Below are 18959 nucleotides of genomic sequence, written 5' to 3'. Positions count from 1 at the left end.
GAACTCCACAGAGGCTGTAGTCCCACGAGGTAACATTGGTAACACCATTGAACCTTCGATTTTAATCCATTTTGGTTCGCATAGAAGCAATACATTGGGTCTTCTATACTCAATCATGCGCAGATTAAGGTTTTTAAGATCGATAATAAATACGCTTCAAGAAACGCTGGAGTTCAGATTCAAATACGATCGTTGTTTACCTGATCTAGGTTTATAATTTTGGATTTAGAGTTTTGACTTGAAAATCACTAAGAGGAACTCGCTCTGAGAGAGTGAAGTTAGTAGGGTATCTGTGGTTTGATAGGTTACCTATCAGAAATCGTGTTCAAAAAGCCTTCGGGAAGTGGATTAAATGCTGACCCAGGTATACTCCATTGGAGGCGACAATCAGGATAATGCTTTGAACCCTACATATAACAGAGTAAATGGTGAGTTTGGTTTGGCGAGTCAACCCCAGAGCACAATTAAGATTCAACGTTGGCAACCCAAGTCTTGGAAACAATGTTTTGAAGTCCAATTCATGTCGGTCAACTCAAATAAACTCTTCCGAATGTATGTGTCTGTATGCATGTGCTTTAATCCTTTAAACCGTCGAAAATTGCCAAGGCCAGCCTTCAAATTTTCTGAAGAATTCTAGTTCCAAACAGAATGATTGTAAATTTATTGAGACTGCTTTCTTCAGCAGATTATTCTTTAACTCATAATGCACTGGAACGGAGAGATTCATAAGAAATCACCTACCGACTGTAGGCTGTAGTCCCACGAGGTAACATTGGTAACACCATTGAACCTTCGATTTTAATCCATTTTGGTTCGCATAGAAGCAATACATTGGGTCTTCTATACTCAATCATGCGCAGATTAAGGTTTTTAAGATCGATAATAAATACGCTTCAAGAAACGCTGGAGTTCAGATTCAAATACGATCGTTGTTTACCTGATCTAGGTTTATAATTTCGGATTTAGAGTTTTGACTTGAAAATCACTAAGAGGAACTCGCTCTGAGAGAGTGAAGTTAGTAGGGTATCTGTGGTTTGATAGGTTACCTATCAGAAATCTTGTTCAAAAAGCCTTCGGGAAGTGGATTAAATGCTGACCCAGGTATACTCCATTGGAGGCGACAATCAGGATAATGCTTTGAACCCTACATATAACAGAGTAAATGGTGAGTTTGGTTTGGCGATTCAACCCCAGAGCACAATTAAGATTCAACGTTGGCAACCCAAGTCTTGGAAACAATGTTTTGAAGTCCAATTCATGTCGGTCAACTCAAATAAACTCTTCCGAATGTATGTATCTGTATGCATGTGCTTTAATCCTTTAAACCGTCGAAAATTGCCAAGGTCAGCCTTCAAATTTTCTGAAGAGTTCTAGTTCCAAACAGAATGATTGTAAATTTATTGAGACTGCTTTCTTCAGCAGATTATTCTTTAACTCATAATGCACTGGAACGGAGAGATTCATAAGAAATCATAAGACTTCGACAACAGTACAGATATGTCATAGATTTCAAGTCTCTTTTCTATCTGTGGAAATATCGCTCTCTCCTGTACTCATTCACAACGGCCCATCGTTGTGAACTTCAGGGATACAATGTGTTTGTGAGTTTTATCAAGAATCATGATCTCTCTATGGATGTTATTTCTCATCTCAGTATTTTGTCAAAGCAAAGATTGTTTAAACCGAACTAACCTCGACTGAAAGTCTTCAAAGCCAACATGAATCAACTGTCATCTATATAAAAGGTATGGATCATTTCTTGATGGGTCCCGACTCTATTATGAATGCATGACAACTTTTATATGTGCTTCGGAATACCTCCTTTCATTGACAGCCTACAAAAAAAAATCCTATTGATATTCAAGGTTACACCCAATTTCCTGAGGAAATTGTAGCTCTAGAAATCTCACGTACGGAATCATACGCATTATTTCAGTCAATGTTAGGTCGTGCTGAGGCTTTGCTGATTATATACCGCCTGTTCGACAGGTAACTGACCTTGATGATCTCGACTTTATAACCATGCGTATCACAAGAAACGACCTCAGCTTCGCCTTGTAAGATACGCAACGGTCTGCACCTAGGGCACGAATTTCTGAAAACTGACAATTTTGTCAGGTACTACGGACTTTCGCACGTCCTTCTCCAATAATGATAGTAGGCTTCTCTCCAATGTCATTATATATATTTTTATAAAATGTTAATCATACTTGCCCTCCACCATGATGCAAACGAGCTCTCCAGATTCCCATACACAACAGATTGTCACATCGTTGATATCCGATATTTTTTACTGTATTATACTGCCTTTCAACACTTTTGGCTGGTTCGTCACTTTTAACTTCCAGGTATGGTTGTTACCCCAGATCACCTCCCCCAATATCCGATAAGTCTTCGCAGTTATTAGGCTACTCTATATATATGAGGAAGTAGCTAATTGTTTGACGTCTCTGGTCATTTGGTTTCATAGAAAGTTAGAACTGCTAGAGACAGAGAGGAGTGTATGATGGTCTTCCGTATGGCAAGAGCTTTGATACACGAAATGAAAATGACCAAGTCAAACTACTATGAAGAACTGTGAAGAGACGCGTACCGTATCGTTATGGCGTATCATGTCAGACATCCGACGATATCAATGAGAACACGCCAAAAAAACTGACAATTATCGTGGAGGTCCTTTGCCGAAGTACGATCCAACGTTGTGGCCAATTGCTTCATTTGGCGAGGCAGTAGCGGAACGTGTGTATGTCTCAAGCGAGAAATTAATAACTGTGGCGAAAAGCTTGAAGACTAACAATATCCCGACGGTATCCCCGAAACAGTCTTGAAAGGGACGTTCCCGGATATGTTTGGAACGGTGTTGCAGGTAGATCACTTTCCTGACAGATGGAAGTTCCTGAAATTGATGTTGATGAAATCAGAGGGTCCTCCGAGAGATACAGTTTCGTATGTCTGCAGGGTTCAGTCGCAAGACTATTAGAGAGAATCATCTTCAATAGGTTTGCTAAAGAAAGGTCCATGGTGCTATCCGAGTAGTGGTTGATAAAGCTGAGCAAACGTGAAGTGGAGAGGGGATCGATATTGCGCTGTTCGAACAATCGACGTCTAGAAGAGACGTCGTTGATATGTTGTTCTGAAACTACAAATAGCCCATTACAAAACGAAAGTTCTGGTAGTCGGTAACTGCAAAGCAGCGCGATGGGCAGAAATCTTCAGAAAACTGTCGGAGGATATGCGAGGTTATAAAGTGATCGAAAAGAAATTGATGACCGTCTAAACATTAATAGCCACGTCAATCACGCATGCGAAAAGACGGCGAAGGTTATCAATGGTGACGTTTTTTCGGTCATGAACACTATCGCTTCCGTTTGGCGATAGCTACCTAAGTTGAACTAGACTGATAATCCCCTTATGTATGTTCATGGATCAGTTTCAGAACACTTTCCGGATGTACGCATTCCTAAAAATTAGCTTGAGCTTGGGAAGACTGCGCACCTCGTAATTCATCAATGACTGGACTTGAAAGTTTTTTTATAAGAACGCCTTGAATAGTGATTTGTAATGGCGAACCGTTCTCGATATGGAAGTCCCTGTTTTTCGAATTTCAAACAGGCAATTACGACGCCGGTCACATCTTTACAGTTACCAGGGAATGAAATGAAAGCAAAGTTAGTATAATATTCACGGTCAAAGGGTAGCCTCTACAGTGTAGTTCCCTTCGATTATCATGAGAAAAATAGTGGGCTTAGTGAGGAGGATTAAGAATCAGGATTTATTGCCGTAAGAAAGTTTTTCTACAATAAATAGAACCGAGAGTATTTCGAGGAATATCGTACTCTGCAACCTTTCATTTCATTTCCACACGTGGCGACGGAGGTTTTCTCTGGATTACCACGGAAGACAACCGAGAGATTTTCGCTGTGATAGATCAGACCGTCGATGTATTTCGTATAATACTTACTTGCTTGAAACGCGGCGAAGGAGGTTATTGGACGAGTAGTTGCGTCCGCGCTTCGAAATTAAACCGCTCACCGAACTTCCGATCCTAATGCAGAGAAGACCTTTTCAGGTCACCCTTTAATATCATCAACGGCTACATGCATTTGATTTTCAAGTTTATTTGATTTTTCGAGTTGTCGTTTCGTCAAGAGGCCGTTAGTTCGCGTTAGCCCAATCACATAACTTACCTCAGTATATCATGATTCTTACATCTCCCCACTAACAACTACTCCTTCCTTGATGATCGCTAAGGAACCACGCTATAAAGGCGACCTAGACTTCGGGCGGTATATCATACTAACGTTCCTTCCCTTCTCCTGGTGACTGTAAAGACGTGATCGGCATCGTTATTGACTATTCAGTGCTCGAACCACCGAAACTTGCACAATGAGAATCATTTGCTACTCCCAAGCGTCATCCAGTGGGTTCTTTGTGCAATTTCGCTGGTTCAGGTCAATCACGGAGAGCAACTACGAAGTGTACAGTCTACCCAAACGCAAGCTTAAAGTGAAACGCGACGAAGCAGGTCATCTGTGGATTTTTTGTGAAAGCAATCGAGAGAACTGCTCTACAATAAAACGGACCGATGACTTATTTAGCTGTTAATCGTGGGTAATACTCTCTTATTTAGCACATGGCTGCGAAATTTATCCTTGGTTAACCGACGATATGTTTCATGAGTAATCGTGCATAATACTCACTCATTTCAGGACACGATGGCGGAGATTATGTATGGTGTTCGCCCGTAACTGATCTGACCAAAGAAATGTTTTTATGGTGGTTCAACATTCCCCCTCTTTTACTCTCCTAGAGGGAGAGGAGAAACATATAACTCGAGAGCTGAACAAGCCAATGGAACCAAATTAAGCATGGTGAGGTTCTAGTGGACAAGGAATATTTTTGTGGTGGTTCGACACTCCTCTCCATCTCTAAAGTGGGCCGCAAATGAGACACAAATTTCTGCATAACTCGAGAACTATTCAAGCAAACGGAACCAAATGTGGCATGTCGAGGTTTCAGGGATAAAGCAATGTTTTTATTGTGGTTCGAGGCTATTTTTATGATGGGCCTGTCATACTAATGAAACACAAATTTCTGCATAGCTTGAGAACTTATCAAGCAAATGGTGGTTCGATACTCCTCCACCGAATTTGGTATGTAGAGGTTTTAGGGGCCAAGAAATTGTGTTTCGACACTTCTCCTCTCTCGTTAAGGAAACTTTTGGAAAACTCTGAAGGAAGTAGGAAAGTTCGGAAAACTGAATTTCCATATGTTCAGCAACTACATTGTGACAAGCGTTGCTAGTCCATTTGATGTTGCGCTAACGAAATTGAGCTTTGTTCGAAAGTAGAAATGGATTTTCAAGTGAGAAAATGCACTCCTATATCATTTTCTATTTATATAAATAGAAAGGGATCGCCGTACAATTTTGTTATTGTATACGGATTCTTTGTCTTAACACTTCTAAGAAAAACGCAAACATCATTGAGAAAAGGGTTTCCCAAATGAGAGCCTCGAAGAACAAATATTGGTTTCGGAATTTTTCCCTTAAATCTTACTATTAATGTATATTACGGATGAGTTGTACTACTGTTTCATGCGAAACCCGTATAAAATGACATTGACATGTATTATTGTTGTTAGTTTGTCTTCAAATTAAAAAATTATAGGAGGTTGTGTCCAAGATACGACCGCATTGTTGACGTAGAACTACACTGTTTTTTTCTATAAGTCGCCATATATTGGTGGGTTGAAACTACTAGGAATATAAACACTTCTCATCATTTTGCGCTATTCTCAAAAGAAACGCTTATGTTAATATTACTGGCCTCGAAAAAAGTTGCATTACTTTCTCATGCTCGAGGGAAGCGCAGCTGTCACTCTTAGTAGAGGAGGTTTTGCTATTGGCAAGCGAAACCTAATCACATACAAAATTCCAGAACGACATTTACTTTCTTGGTGACTTAAACAAGCGAAATAAACTCTTTTTGTTAATAACAACCTCGAAAACAGTAGCAATGCTTCATTATGATCAATATTAGCGCAAATGCAATCCTAGTTGAAGGCAGTTTTACAATTGGCACGCGAACTCAAATAACTTATAACATTGCAGTGAGACATTCAAGATGCTTGGTATTCTTCAAATAATTTTTTGGCGCTCAACCTTACCGCCTGCTTCGCCATAACGTCAGTTTAATGCATTGATGCATTCTCAAAGGCACCAACGAAGCCCTTATGAAGACGGAAAACAAACAATGTTAACAGCTTGGAAAAAGACTGAATTATGCTACACAGCTTGTTTTCTGCTGTAACACCCATCGATGCGAATTCGCTGATGAGTTTGTCAAGAGCGACTGCCTTCACCCCCAGCGGGGGCGCTTGATTTTAGTTACTGCCTGGGTACAGGGTTTGCATTTTCGACCGACGCGCCGAAATCGCCTACTTCGCTGTTGTTCGATGCTGTGTCACACTCGCGAAGGCTCGCTTCAGTGCGAGCGCTTTTCACTGCACCAACATCGCGTGCATCATTAGATGACGCTTGCCTCGAATTTTTATTGCCCCTGGCAATGCGTTCGTTTTTTGCAGGGCTCGAACCTGCCTTCCGCTTCTTCTTGCTCATCACACACTACGCGAAACGTCCAATTTATGACGTGGAAAGAAAAGCACACGATACGAATAACGCGACAAACGAACAGAAAAACCAAACGACGATATCCAAGTGGATTACCACTGGTGGGGTCCAATCTTAGATCGAAGCGCAGTGAAAGCAAAGTGAACTGGATTGCTCAACAGTCCGATGCCGAATGAAAGTTTGCCTCAGCGAGATCCACTGTTTATACTCTAGGCAAGTATTCCCCTTCATTCTTCTACCTTTTCCTTTGTTCACGGAGACTTCAAATCCTACGATTTCCCCTCCGTTGGTCTTCGATAAGTTGCTCGTTATTGACAGATCTGTTCGGGAAAGCACACAAATGGACAGAACAAATGTATGGGAAAATGGAAACGCTTAAAGTTTTCATGAATTTTAACCATCTACAAAGCAGAGGAATCTAATGTATAGAATATTAAACAAATCTTACGGAATTTACGATTCGTTTAGTATATAAATCGCCAAAATCCGTTCTCGACAAAAATAGTTATTAACGTTAACTTTATTTCATAAAAACGTGACCTGTTTTCTGATTTGGCACCCTTAATGAAAGACGTAGTTCTACGTCAAAAAACATATTGGCAGATTATGTATGAGATGTATACAAACAAAGTTTAACTTTCATTGATTTATTTTTTCGCAAGCCCAAGGCCCTGCAAGAACTCAGCCGGACAACGTAGGGCGAAGGAAGTGTTAATGCAACTTCAAAATGTTACTCCGGTGTGTGGTACACACTGTCTTATTGCTAATAAACGAGGGCGGTCCGATAATTACTTAGCCTCATCGCTCGATGGTGTCAGTATCGTAAGAGAGATTACTTATCGTGTAGTAAATTCTCGTAAACGGTTACTGTCAAAATTTCAGCCGAATCGGACTCGTAGTTTTGTTTTGTCCGTGTGTGGAAGCGGGTGTGTCTGCGGCTTTTGAAAAAAGTGGAAATTCCGCCGTCGCGACGACCAAATTCGTCGAATTGCACTACGAACTGCTGCCCCATCCACCGTATTCTGCAGATTTGGCCCCGTGCGACTTTTTGACGTAGGACTACGTCTTACGTTAAGGGTGCCAAATCAGAAAACAGGTCACGTTTTTATGAAATAAAGTTAACGTTAATAACTATTTTTGCTGCGAACGGATTTTAACAATTTGCAAACCAATCGAATCGGAAATTTTCTAAGATTTTTTTATATGCTATTCATTACAATCCCATAGTCTGTATATAGTTTAAATTGATGAAAATTGGAAGCATTTCCATTTCCCCATACATTTGTTCTGTCCATTTGTGTGCCTTCCAGAACAAAGCTGTCGATATACAGTCGCTAGAATAAAAACAACGATAGCGAAAAGAGAATATTTGCGAAGAAAACTCCAACCTTGCATAGTAAGTAAGCTGTCGCTAGCGTATAAGTAGTGCATCTCCTCTGAGGAAAATTCTCAGAATCTTTCTGTGCCCGAAACAACAAAGGTTACTTATTCCGCTCGTTTTGTGTTTTATGTTTCCTCTCGATCTTTGAACGCGCTCATTTGAAGTGCATCTGGCATTGCAATTAATACAACCATGGCCATGGCAAAGCAGCAGAAGAAGGGAAGAGTGCCAATGATTATAGGTCACTGCAACTGTGTGCATCTGTTAGACGCGTGTTTGATGCTTGTTGAATGGTGATGCATGGAAGATGTCTCTCGTTATATACTCAGTGCAATGCGTGCATTGATATAAATAAACAAATTGCGACATTTGACCAATTAGTATTGTTCTCACAAAGGCAAGAAAGAATCGTTGCTTCTCGAAATGATTCTACAAAACTACGCAAGCCATTGAATCTTTCCAGATTCCCGGAAATTTTTATTCAAGAGTGATTTATGGAATTTCGACGTATTCGCAAATAATATCCGAAACGATAAAACAACAGATTGCATAGTCCTACGTCCTGAGCGGTTGTGTCTAGGATACAACCCCTCGGTTTTTTTTTGTTTTCAAACTTGAAAAAGTCACTCGCCGTGCAGAAATTTGGTTCAAATGAGGAGGTCATCGCCGCCGCGGAGGCCTGCTTTGCAGACCTCGAGAAAACGTATTTTTCTGATGGATTAAAGAAGTTGGAGCATCGCTGGATCAAGTGTATCGAGCAAAAAGGAGACTATGTTGAGAAATAAATCGCCAAAATTTTTGTTCTTTTTGTAGGCTAAGTACTTATCGGACTGCCCTCGTAGAGTACAGATACTATCGTGGTGTTGTCTTTTCAATTTATACTACGACTAAGTTTCCAATTTAGGATATAGGCGCAGATCAACACGGCAGGCTGATTTTTCTCGTGGTCGATGGGACCATGTATTTCTACCAGTTTTTTAAAATTTATATCTGTAATTTTTTGGCTGCAATAGCATATATATTAGCAGCACAATCCTCAGTTTGAGTTCTTAGTGCTCTGTATCCCGAACTTAAATGAGCGTTCAATAATTAGAACACCGAATCACAATATATTTTGCTTCAAAAAAAATAGCGAAGCTTAAGGAAAGTAAAAAATTATAGTAATAACAGGGAAGCTATGTCTTGAGGTATGTCAGTCAAAAATTTACATTCTTGAAGTTGAATCGCTCGGGAGCGCCACGGTTTGTTCACTTCAAACAGTTTTGTTTTCCCTTCATACATAAACAAGCTGCCGTGCTGTGTTTGGCATGCACCCTTCTGCGATGTTTGCTAGAAATGTTTGAAATTCTTTTCTCGTTTTCCGCTCTCTCTCTCTCTGTTTACAAGGACGCGCAGACCAAGCAGCAATTTTAAAAGCATTCTTTTTGCGGTTGGATTACATCGCAACCCCTCGGCGACATTTGAATGCTTGCTCTTTTCCCCAAAAGTGGGCAATTGCGAAAACTTTTGTATCTCTTCTGATTTCATGCTATTAACTCCAAACCATCATTAAATAACGTTTTGCCTTGTTTTCTTCGTCAAGCAATCGCAAGCTCTTTAATGAAATGATAAAAAGAAGCATTCATCGCCTGAATGCAAACAATAGCTGGAAATGTGTGGCCAAAACCGTAACCACATCGTTCCCTCATCAGGTGACCCTGTTGGGTAACCGATCGAGGGCGAATGTCAAACAAAGGTGCAGAAAAGAGGCGAAACAAAGACACACATCGGTCGTTGTCGTTCCGCTGTTTAAGAAAGTCACCTAGGCATAACGACGGGGAGATGACTCTATTGTTTCCGAGTGTTGTTTCTGTTTGCCATTATTCGTAATTTACTGACGCTGTCTGTTTTTTTCTTCAATTCATTCAGATGTTGACACGAACGAACCGGATGAGAAGTCCATGATCACTTATCTCAGCTCACTTTACGATGTGTTCCCGGAGCCACCCCAAATGCACCCCCTTTTCGACATGGAGTCCCAGCGAAGGGTACAGGAATATCGGGAACTGGCCCAACAGCTACTGTACTGGTGCCGCGAAAAGACATCCCTTCTGCAGGAACGCGCCTTCCCCACGACACTGATCGAGCTGAAGCGACTACTGACGGACTTGAATCGATTCCGGAGCGAGGAAGTACCACCGCGACAGCGAGATAAGCAGCGTCTGTTCAGCATATACAAAGAGTTGGAAAAATATTTCGAATCCATCGGCGAAGTGGACGTGGAAACGGAGCTGCGACCGGAATCGCTGGAGAAAGCCTGGCACAGGCTCATGTCCGCGCTGGCGGACCGTGACATGATCCTCCAGCAGGAGGTCCAGCGGCTCGAGCGTCTCCAGAAGCTGGCGGAGAAGGTACAGCGCGAGTACAAGCACACCGAAACCGTGATAACGAAGATCGAAACGCGAATCTCAGAGGAAAGCCGCCGCATCGAACGGTTACACCCGGTCGAGGCGAAGAACGTCGTCGAAGGACTCGAGGGGGATATCCGCCACCTGGAGCAACCCCTCCAGGAGATGAACGACGACTGCCATAGCCTGAAGGATGGGCGATATCCCCAGGCTTCCGACCTGCACAAGAAGTTGGTTTCGCATACCGATTTGAGCATGTTTCATTCACTCTCATGTGTATTTGTTTATTTTCAGAGTCACAAAACTGCATCAGCGATGGTCCCAGTTACGAACAACATTCCACACTAGTTTAGTACAAAAACTTTCCGGATTGAGCTACCCTGTCCAGGAGACCACAATCACGAAGCAGACGCGCGTAGTCACCGAAACACGCCAAATCGGCACAAATCCATACTTCCGAGACGTACAGGAATACACGGAGTGGTGTCAGACGAAGCTGGTATGTGCGAATATCTAGAAAATGTAACATTCTACTAAATACTGAATTCTATTCCAGAAACAACTGCTCACCTCCGACTACGGCTCGGATCTGCCGTCCGCGAAGGTGGAACTGGAGCGCCACCAGCACGAGCACAAAGTGATCGATCAGTTCCACTCGAAGATCATCCAGTGCGAGCGGCACCAGAGCAACTTCTCCGGAGACGAGCTGCAGCTCTACCAGCAGAAGCTGAGCCAGCTGGAGAAAACTTACGCCGAGCTGCTGAGCACCTCGACGAAGCGGCTGGCCGATCTGGACGCGCTGCAGGAATTCCTGTCGGCCGCAACGGCCGAGCTGAGCTGGCTAAACGATCGCGAGCAGATCGAGGTTAGCCGGGACTGGGCCGACAAGAATCTGGATCTTTCCGCGGTGCATCGGTACTATGAGGTGAGTCGGATGTGTGGTTGGTTGGTTCAGTTATATTAGTTACTAACGATTGGTATTCCCGTAAGCGTTCCTACGGAAATGGGGATGATGTAAGTATCGAAAGTTGTCATCGCGTGTCATTTCTTTTTATGTTCGATTTTAATTCATGGAAACTGTTTTCCTTTTCCGTTGCCCTAGTAAAAGCAGAACTAGGTCAGATGTGAGAGTATCCAAATTTTAATGAGACATTATCTGATAAAATTCCGATCTGGCTCATGATGATGGCACCACTATTAATGAAAATATCTTGGTAATATTCTTCGAAAGATGACTGTCGAAATAACGGTAGCAATTTGACGTTCAGTTTACCACAAGTAACACTAGTTTGAACCGAATTTATTACCCAATAAAGCTATAATCAAATAAATGATGCAAAATACTATCACAACTATCATTTGATGTAAAAAGGTTAACAAAGATTCGAAAAATTATCAAGGTTGATTTTCGATTTTCACGATTTTCGTAATATTTCGGGGTTTAAAAAAAATTGATGCCAAATGTCTTAAAATTGCATGAAACGTCAATATTTACTGTTATTTCAAGGAAATTTGGTGGAAAATAGACTTTTCAAACGAAATATTATAGGGGGTTGTGACCAAGATACGACCACATTGTTGACGTAGAACTACGCTGTTATTTTGTTCAAGTCGCTTGTTAATAACTTCGGATATTATTCTAGAATGCTGCGAAATTTTAGAAATAACTGTTTAGTAGAATGGTTTGATTTGGTGTTTTTTTTATTGTAGAATCAGTTGATGATAATTGATTGATGATTCACTCTTGCTCTCGCAGAACCTTCACAACCTGTTGATGAATCGACAACAAACAATACACAAGCTGATCACATGTCGCACTTTGTTTCATGTCAATACATTGAAAATTTACCTCGAACGCTATTCCGGTGGCCTTTTTCGCAATTGACATACATTCGACTACAGGCGATTACATACTCGTTGCATCAGCACCATTATTCCACATCTCATAACTACATCAATTTTTCTTTGGTATCGAATGGAAACAACAATTGTCATTCTCGCAAGTATCAAATACTATGCTACTTGTTATTTATTATTGTCTCAGTGGTATCGCGCCTCCAGATATCCTTCGTACAATGAAAACCAACCAGCACCAAACAAGCGTTCAACATAGCATGCATACAGAGCCATACATTGGTGGCTTGAAGCGACTGAGAATGTCAGCACTTCTCATCATTTTGCGCTAATCTAAAAAAAAAACGCTCCTGTTAATATTACTGGCCACAAAAAATTTGCATTACTTTCTCATGCTCGAGATAAGCGCAGCTATTATCCTTAGTGGAGAAAGCTACTGTCATGGGAAACCAAATCACACACCTGATTCCCGAACAATTATTTTCTTGGTGAGCCGATGGTAACCTAGTTTGATGATTCCCCAAAAAATTGTGTAGTTCAGAACCTTAATGGAATGGTGCAATTTTGATGTGATGATTTACAATGCCAAAAACATCAGCGTGTAAGTAATTCGTCGTGTCGTGTCCACTAGGATTGGGCGATCTTTTGAAAAAGATCGATCTAAATGGATCGATTATCTAAACGGCGTAGCAATCAAGCAGCACTGGCTTAATCGGTACCAAAGAATCGATCTTTGGAAAATCGAATGCATTTTTTTCAATTTATTTACTTGTTCTATAGAAGTGTTGTCTTTTTTTGAAACATGGAATAAACACTTCACATTTCTATTCAAACATCAAAGGCATTTCATTTTGATTCTCAAGATGAAGGTCACAAAAAACAACTTGAAAGCCCAGAAAAAAAATAGTTTCCAGGACTTTTATCTTGAACCGTCGTAGAATTATTTAATTAAATAAATTAATTGAAAATTATTAGAAATTCAACAACTGATATTCATCCAGAACTACGCTGATAATAATACCGTTGAATCCAATGGTGTCGTGTAGTTCCAGTTCTAAAAAAGAATGCTTTAGCTGGACCTGATGTCACCATCCATCTCGTCACAATTGTCAGCCTAATAAATGTGATGATGTAAAAATAGCTTGTGACCACTTGTTTTGTAACGACCAAACTTACAAAACTGTTTCTCCTAAGTTTACGTCCACTAATTTGACAACCTTGAAAGGGATCCAATTTTTATCAAATTTATCAAGTGGTTTTTGGTGAGATTAAAATCGAAGTTCACTGAAAAACTAATTGACAATTTTTTTTCTACGATCAAATAGATTAGAAGGATCGAAGATCGATTTTCGCGAGTTTTTGGAATAGAAAGAACCGATCCGAAAAATCGTGAATCGGAGAGGAAAGGATCGATCTTCTAAATATCAATCCAAGATCGCCAATCCTATTCACTATCACTAATTTGACACCCTCAAAAGCTATCCAAATGTTGATATTATGTTTATAAAATTTGTCAGATGGAGAGATTAAAATCGATGTACATTGAAAAAAAAACTGAATTCGAAAAAATCGAAGGAAAAAGATTGATCTCCACGACTTTTTCGGGTACAATGAATCGATTAAAAAAATCGAAAATCGAAATGGAAAAAATCGACCTTCTAAAAATCAATCAATCCTGTGGAATCCATTATGTTCGGGCAAAAGAGAATCTCCCCGAAGCACACATGAAGGACTTACCTCGTAGACGGACGGATAGCGAATGCTTGGTGTTCCAGCCAATGCCGAAGTAGCCGAGACGATGACAGTTCGGGCCGCTCATTTTGTGCGTCATCCGTTGGTAGCGCTTTGGAGGATGTGTTGCAAAATGCATGATTCGATACCACCGCAAGTGCGATATTTTATCCAAGGGGTTTTAAACCCCCACAAATCCGAAACTAAGACATGTGATGACGCAATACAAGGAATAACAAGCGATATTCATTGCTTCGTATCTAGAATGATACTGAAAGTTAGCCTCAGCGAGATCCGATGTTTATGCTCTACGTAAATATTCCCCTTCGTTCATCTTCTTCTTTTCTTTGTTCAATGAGACTTTAAATCATTCAATTTCGTTGATCGCCGATAAGTTGCTCGTTATTGACGGCATGGGTAGGGAAGCTCACAAATGAGCAGAGCTTTGTATGGAAAAATGGAAATGCTTCTAATTTTCATCAATTTAAACTGTTTACACATCAGGGGATTGTAATCTATAGCATAAAAACAAATTTTAGGAAAGTTTCGATTCGTTTGAAATGTAAATCGTCAAAATCCGTTCGCGGCAAAAGTAGTTATTAACGTTTAACTTTATTAACTTTATTTCATGAAAATGGGACGTGTTTTCTGATTTGGCACCCTTAACCCTTTCATTACGGCAGTGTGCTCCGCCGAAGTGCTATGCACACCGCGCTGGTTTGATCGAAGAGAAGTATGAATTTCATGAATTTCTTAAGACGACGCTCGTACACACAGCTCGTCGCGCGGATGTCGTCTATAGACGACGCTCGTAACGAAAGGGTTAATGAAGGACGTAGTTCTACGTCAAAATCGACCGAGTGCAAAAAAGTCTATTTTTGTCAAAAAAAAAATCGAGTTAACAGTACATCTTGATATTTCATGTAATTTTAAGACATTTTTTTTAAAATCCTAATTTCATTGGAAATTTGGTGATTTTTTTATATATATAAAATTCACAAGAACCTCATTCAATCGGACACTATTTGCCCAAATGTCACATGAACCCTAAAACAATGCTCAATCGATGCCATGTAATCAGTTCTTTCACCGATTTTCATCATTGTCGTGTACACTTTTCGTGATCGTGTTTTGGGTAGCGTGTTTTATATTTGGTAGCGACTCCAAAGTCAATATTTTCTTGTAAGTCGACGGTCCAGTTCTTATCTTTAGCTCGATGCACGGTTTTAAACAATACTTCTAGCTTGTTTAAACATCTGGAGATTTCAGCTTGAATAATCTTCCGGGTTCCATTGTCTCTCGATCCCGTCTTCCTAGTTGTCAACAAACGTTCCCGAATACTTTGAAGGGGTGAAATGAATTTTCCTTCCCATCGAAGTATGTTCTCTAACACAGCCATCAAAAATAAAAGCGCCTAGGGGAATCCGCTTTGCTGTATGTATTTGCAAAGCGAGGGAAGGGGGGGGGGGCATTTTCGTAACCCACCCTTTTTTTGAAAACGCGTTATTTTCTTCGTCACCGGAACCATCTACCAGGACATATATGTCAAGAATTGTCCGAAGAAATGCTTGGACGTCATTTTGATAACCGTAGAGCAAACGTCAACATCAAAATAGAAGAATCATTCCACACGCACGCACCTACAAAATGGGGGGTGTTCTGGTTTTTTCAAATACACACTCGAAAGAAATACGACAACTTTAAGTTGACCAAATTTCGAACGTACCGCCCTTTGTCTAGTTGGTAACGTTTGATATGGCCACTTTTAGCGATCACGCTAACTCGGCTAGCGAGTAGTTCCGGTTTTCGCTCCACGAGCAAAATTTTTATGCCTTGCTCCTCTTGCTTGAATGCTGCAATGATAACTGGAGAACAAATGTCAATATCTGAATAGAGGTATAATTTTGCACGCACTCATTCACAAAATTAGGGGCGTTCAGGTTTTCTGAAAGTAGATTAAAAGAAATGCGCCAAGTTCTAGTTGAACAAATTTTTATCGTAACTCCCTTTAACTCGATATTTCATTCTATTTCTAAATGTCGATGCACGAAAAATAAAAGTAACCGCACTCTAAAACAAAACCGTCGGGTGCCAGTGACATAAACCTCATCCCGAAAATGCAATAGCAAATACCAAAAAAAATACAAATGAAACAAAACAAAAGACTTAACCATTGTTCATGAATTAGTTCAAGATATTGTAATTAACTGGATGTTGGGTTTTGTCTAAAGATCGGCGCCGAAAGAACCGAATCCTACAGAGGAACTGGGCCGCTATGACATTGTCTATGACTTGCTTTTCGAGGTCTAATTTTTTTCCAACATAACATAACCGGAGGGACGTACAACTGTCATTTTGACACCTAAGGCTGTCAATTTAAATACATTGTTTTATTTTCATTTGTTCAAATATTTCAAATGAATTGAAAATGAATTTTTTTAATTGAAAAATTAATTCTTCATGAAATTTTTGTTTTTTTTACAAATTTTCCCCTCCAGTTTTCAACCGAAGAAAATAGCTGGAGAAACCCTTATTTACATCCGGTTCAGGATTCGCCGCAATTGAACGCCGCGTTCTACCCGGTAATACAACAAGAATTCGTGAAAATTGAATGATTGATTGCAAAAAGTCACTAATATGTCCAGAACTCTCCCAAATTTACACCAGATTTCCCCCGGTAAAATTAAAAAAAAAAGGCTTTTTTATTTGGGATATTAGTTTAGAATACCCCGAACTTCTAGAAATAACTCTTCATTGACTATTTGAGAGCACTTGAAAGGATCATGGTTTGGTTTATGCAAAGAGCCGGTTAATCAATTCTTATTCAATCCTTATCGGAAAAAAACATCTATTCAAGGTTCCTTGCAAAAAAAAACTTGATACAATAACAAAGGATATTCATTATAAACGGAAAATTGAATAATTATTTTTATGTAGAATCCGGCCGGATATTCGGTCATCCGGCCTCGACACTTGCCGGATATCCGGTATCCGGCCGAACTACTGTCCGTTTCATTTCTGGTTTATATTCAAATGAATTCGTGATCGTATTCGAAACGAACTCATTGTCACAAATAAAAACAAATAAGAGTAATCGATTGTAGTAGTGCTATAGTGAGCTTTCTCATGATCACTACAAGATATTTTAGGATGACCATTGACTTTTTCTCAAACGGTTCTTGCTGCCGAATCAATGTGTAAGGTTCGAAAATGTCTGATTAAACTGTTAGTAATTACTTTGCATGTATCTGCATGGTTTTTTTTCGTCAATAAAAATTCGACTCCCCAGTCGTCACTCCGTTTAATGACGTGGCAGTTTCCGATAGTCTGTCAGTTTTAATTCCATTTTTTTTTTCGGAAGACGGCCTAGGACAAACCAAAGCTGCAAGTATTTTTTTTCGTCTATAAAAGTTCCTGCTTTCAAATTGTTAGTAAACGACAGAACGAAACAGAAGAATGATGACTATAGAAAATATCCCGATTTCACTTCAAAATGATAAACTAAAATGAATCAATCGAAAAGGGCTCTGGCTGAAGTGATCGGACTTGTTCATATTCATTTCTTAGTTTCGATTTTTTTTTCTTTAATTAAGAGAGAAGGCTGGTTCATCTCTGAGTTTCGAAATTGACAAGTCCTGGTGTGGGTCAAATAATTCCAGTTATTCAGTCGTAATATTGTTGATACATTTTAATGCGTGTTAGTAGATAATAATAAATTATACATTTCAATTTGAACTGATCACCTTCGTTCGAGTTCCATCTAACACGTTCTGTAACTCTTCCCCCCTCTAGAATCTAATGTCCGAGCTGGAGAAGCGCGAGATGCACTTCGCCACGATCCTGGACCGCGGTGAGGCCCTTCTAGTCCAGCAGCATCCCGCCTCGAAGTGCATCGAGGGTCACCTGCAGGCACTCCAGTCCCAGTGGTCCTGGTTGCTACAGCTAACGCTCTGCCTTGAGGTACACCTGAAGCACGCCACCGATTATCACTCGTTCTTCGATGAAATTCGTGAGGCGGAAAACTGGCTAACCAAGCGGGACGACATACTGAACTCGAAGTATTCCCAGTCGGAATTTTCACTGGATCAGGGTGAGAGTCTACTGCGGGGTATGCAGGATATCCGCGAGGAACTGAACGCGTTCGGTGAGACGGTGTCTCACTTGCAGCACCAAGCCACCACCATAGTGCCTTTGAAGCAGCGAAAACAACCAGTGAACCGACAGTACACCGTGCAAACGATATGCTCCTACAAGCAGGGTAACATTTCACTCGAAAAGAACGAATCCTGCACCCTGCTGGATACATCCGGGCGCGTCAAATGGCGCGTTAAGACCGCCAAGGGAGCCGAAGGTTCCGTCCACGGGGTGTGTCTGCTGTTGCCACCGCCCGATCAGGAAGCGATCGAAGCTGCCGATCGATTGAAGCGGCTGTTCGACCGCTCGGTTGCGCTGTGGCAGAAGAAGCAGCTGCGACTGCGACAGAACATGATTTTCGCCACTATCAAGGTGGTTAAGGGCTGGGACTTCGAACAGTTCCTGGCGATGGGTGCCGAGCAGCGGACGGCAATCCGACGCGCTCTGAACGATGACGCCGACAAGCTGCTGGCGGAGGGAGATCCCGCCGATCCGCAGCTGCGCCGATTGCGGCGCGAAATGGACGAAGTGAACCGACTGTTCGACGAATTCGAGAAACGTGCCAGAGCTGAAGGTAGGTTCATAAATTCAGTTTAATTGAATTGAGTTAAAAATTTTGACTAAAAACGAAAAAAAATCTACCGCGCAAATGGTTCACGGTTTAGTAGCTCAGTGGTTCGCATGTTTGTGGACAAGAAAAATGGTCCGTTTTTTGCCCCGATCATATTAGCTTTAATTGAATAATGGATATGTTTATGCATTTGTGATACTTTATGGCAGATGGAAGGTCAGGAATAGCGCGGGCCTTTTGAGACAAATTATTTCTTTGAATGAGTTCAGA

The 18959-nt window shown here is 40.8% G+C and overlaps 1 protein-coding gene across 1 annotated transcript in view; it reads left to right on the top strand.

The window, feature by feature from the left end:
* Positions 1-18959, top strand: part of LOC129765973 (microtubule-actin cross-linking factor 1, isoforms 1/2/3/4-like) — a 229666-nt gene that overhangs the window by 120710 nt on the left and 89997 nt on the right. The window contains exons 12-16 of the mRNA XM_055766432.1: positions 9921-10629; positions 10694-10898; positions 10956-11324; positions 11390-11413; positions 17777-18692. Of these exons, the coding sequence (XP_055622407.1) occupies positions 9921-10629; positions 10694-10898; positions 10956-11324; positions 11390-11413; positions 17777-18692 (2223 nt within the window). The remainder of the gene's footprint in view (positions 1-9920; positions 10630-10693; positions 10899-10955; positions 11325-11389; positions 11414-17776; positions 18693-18959) is intronic.

Source organism: Toxorhynchites rutilus, chromosome 2, assembly GCF_029784135.1.
Source record: "Toxorhynchites rutilus septentrionalis strain SRP chromosome 2, ASM2978413v1, whole genome shotgun sequence".
Classification (NCBI taxonomy): domain Eukaryota; kingdom Metazoa; phylum Arthropoda; class Insecta; order Diptera; family Culicidae; genus Toxorhynchites; species Toxorhynchites rutilus.
This window is presented reverse-complemented; position numbering and strand designations above follow the sequence as displayed.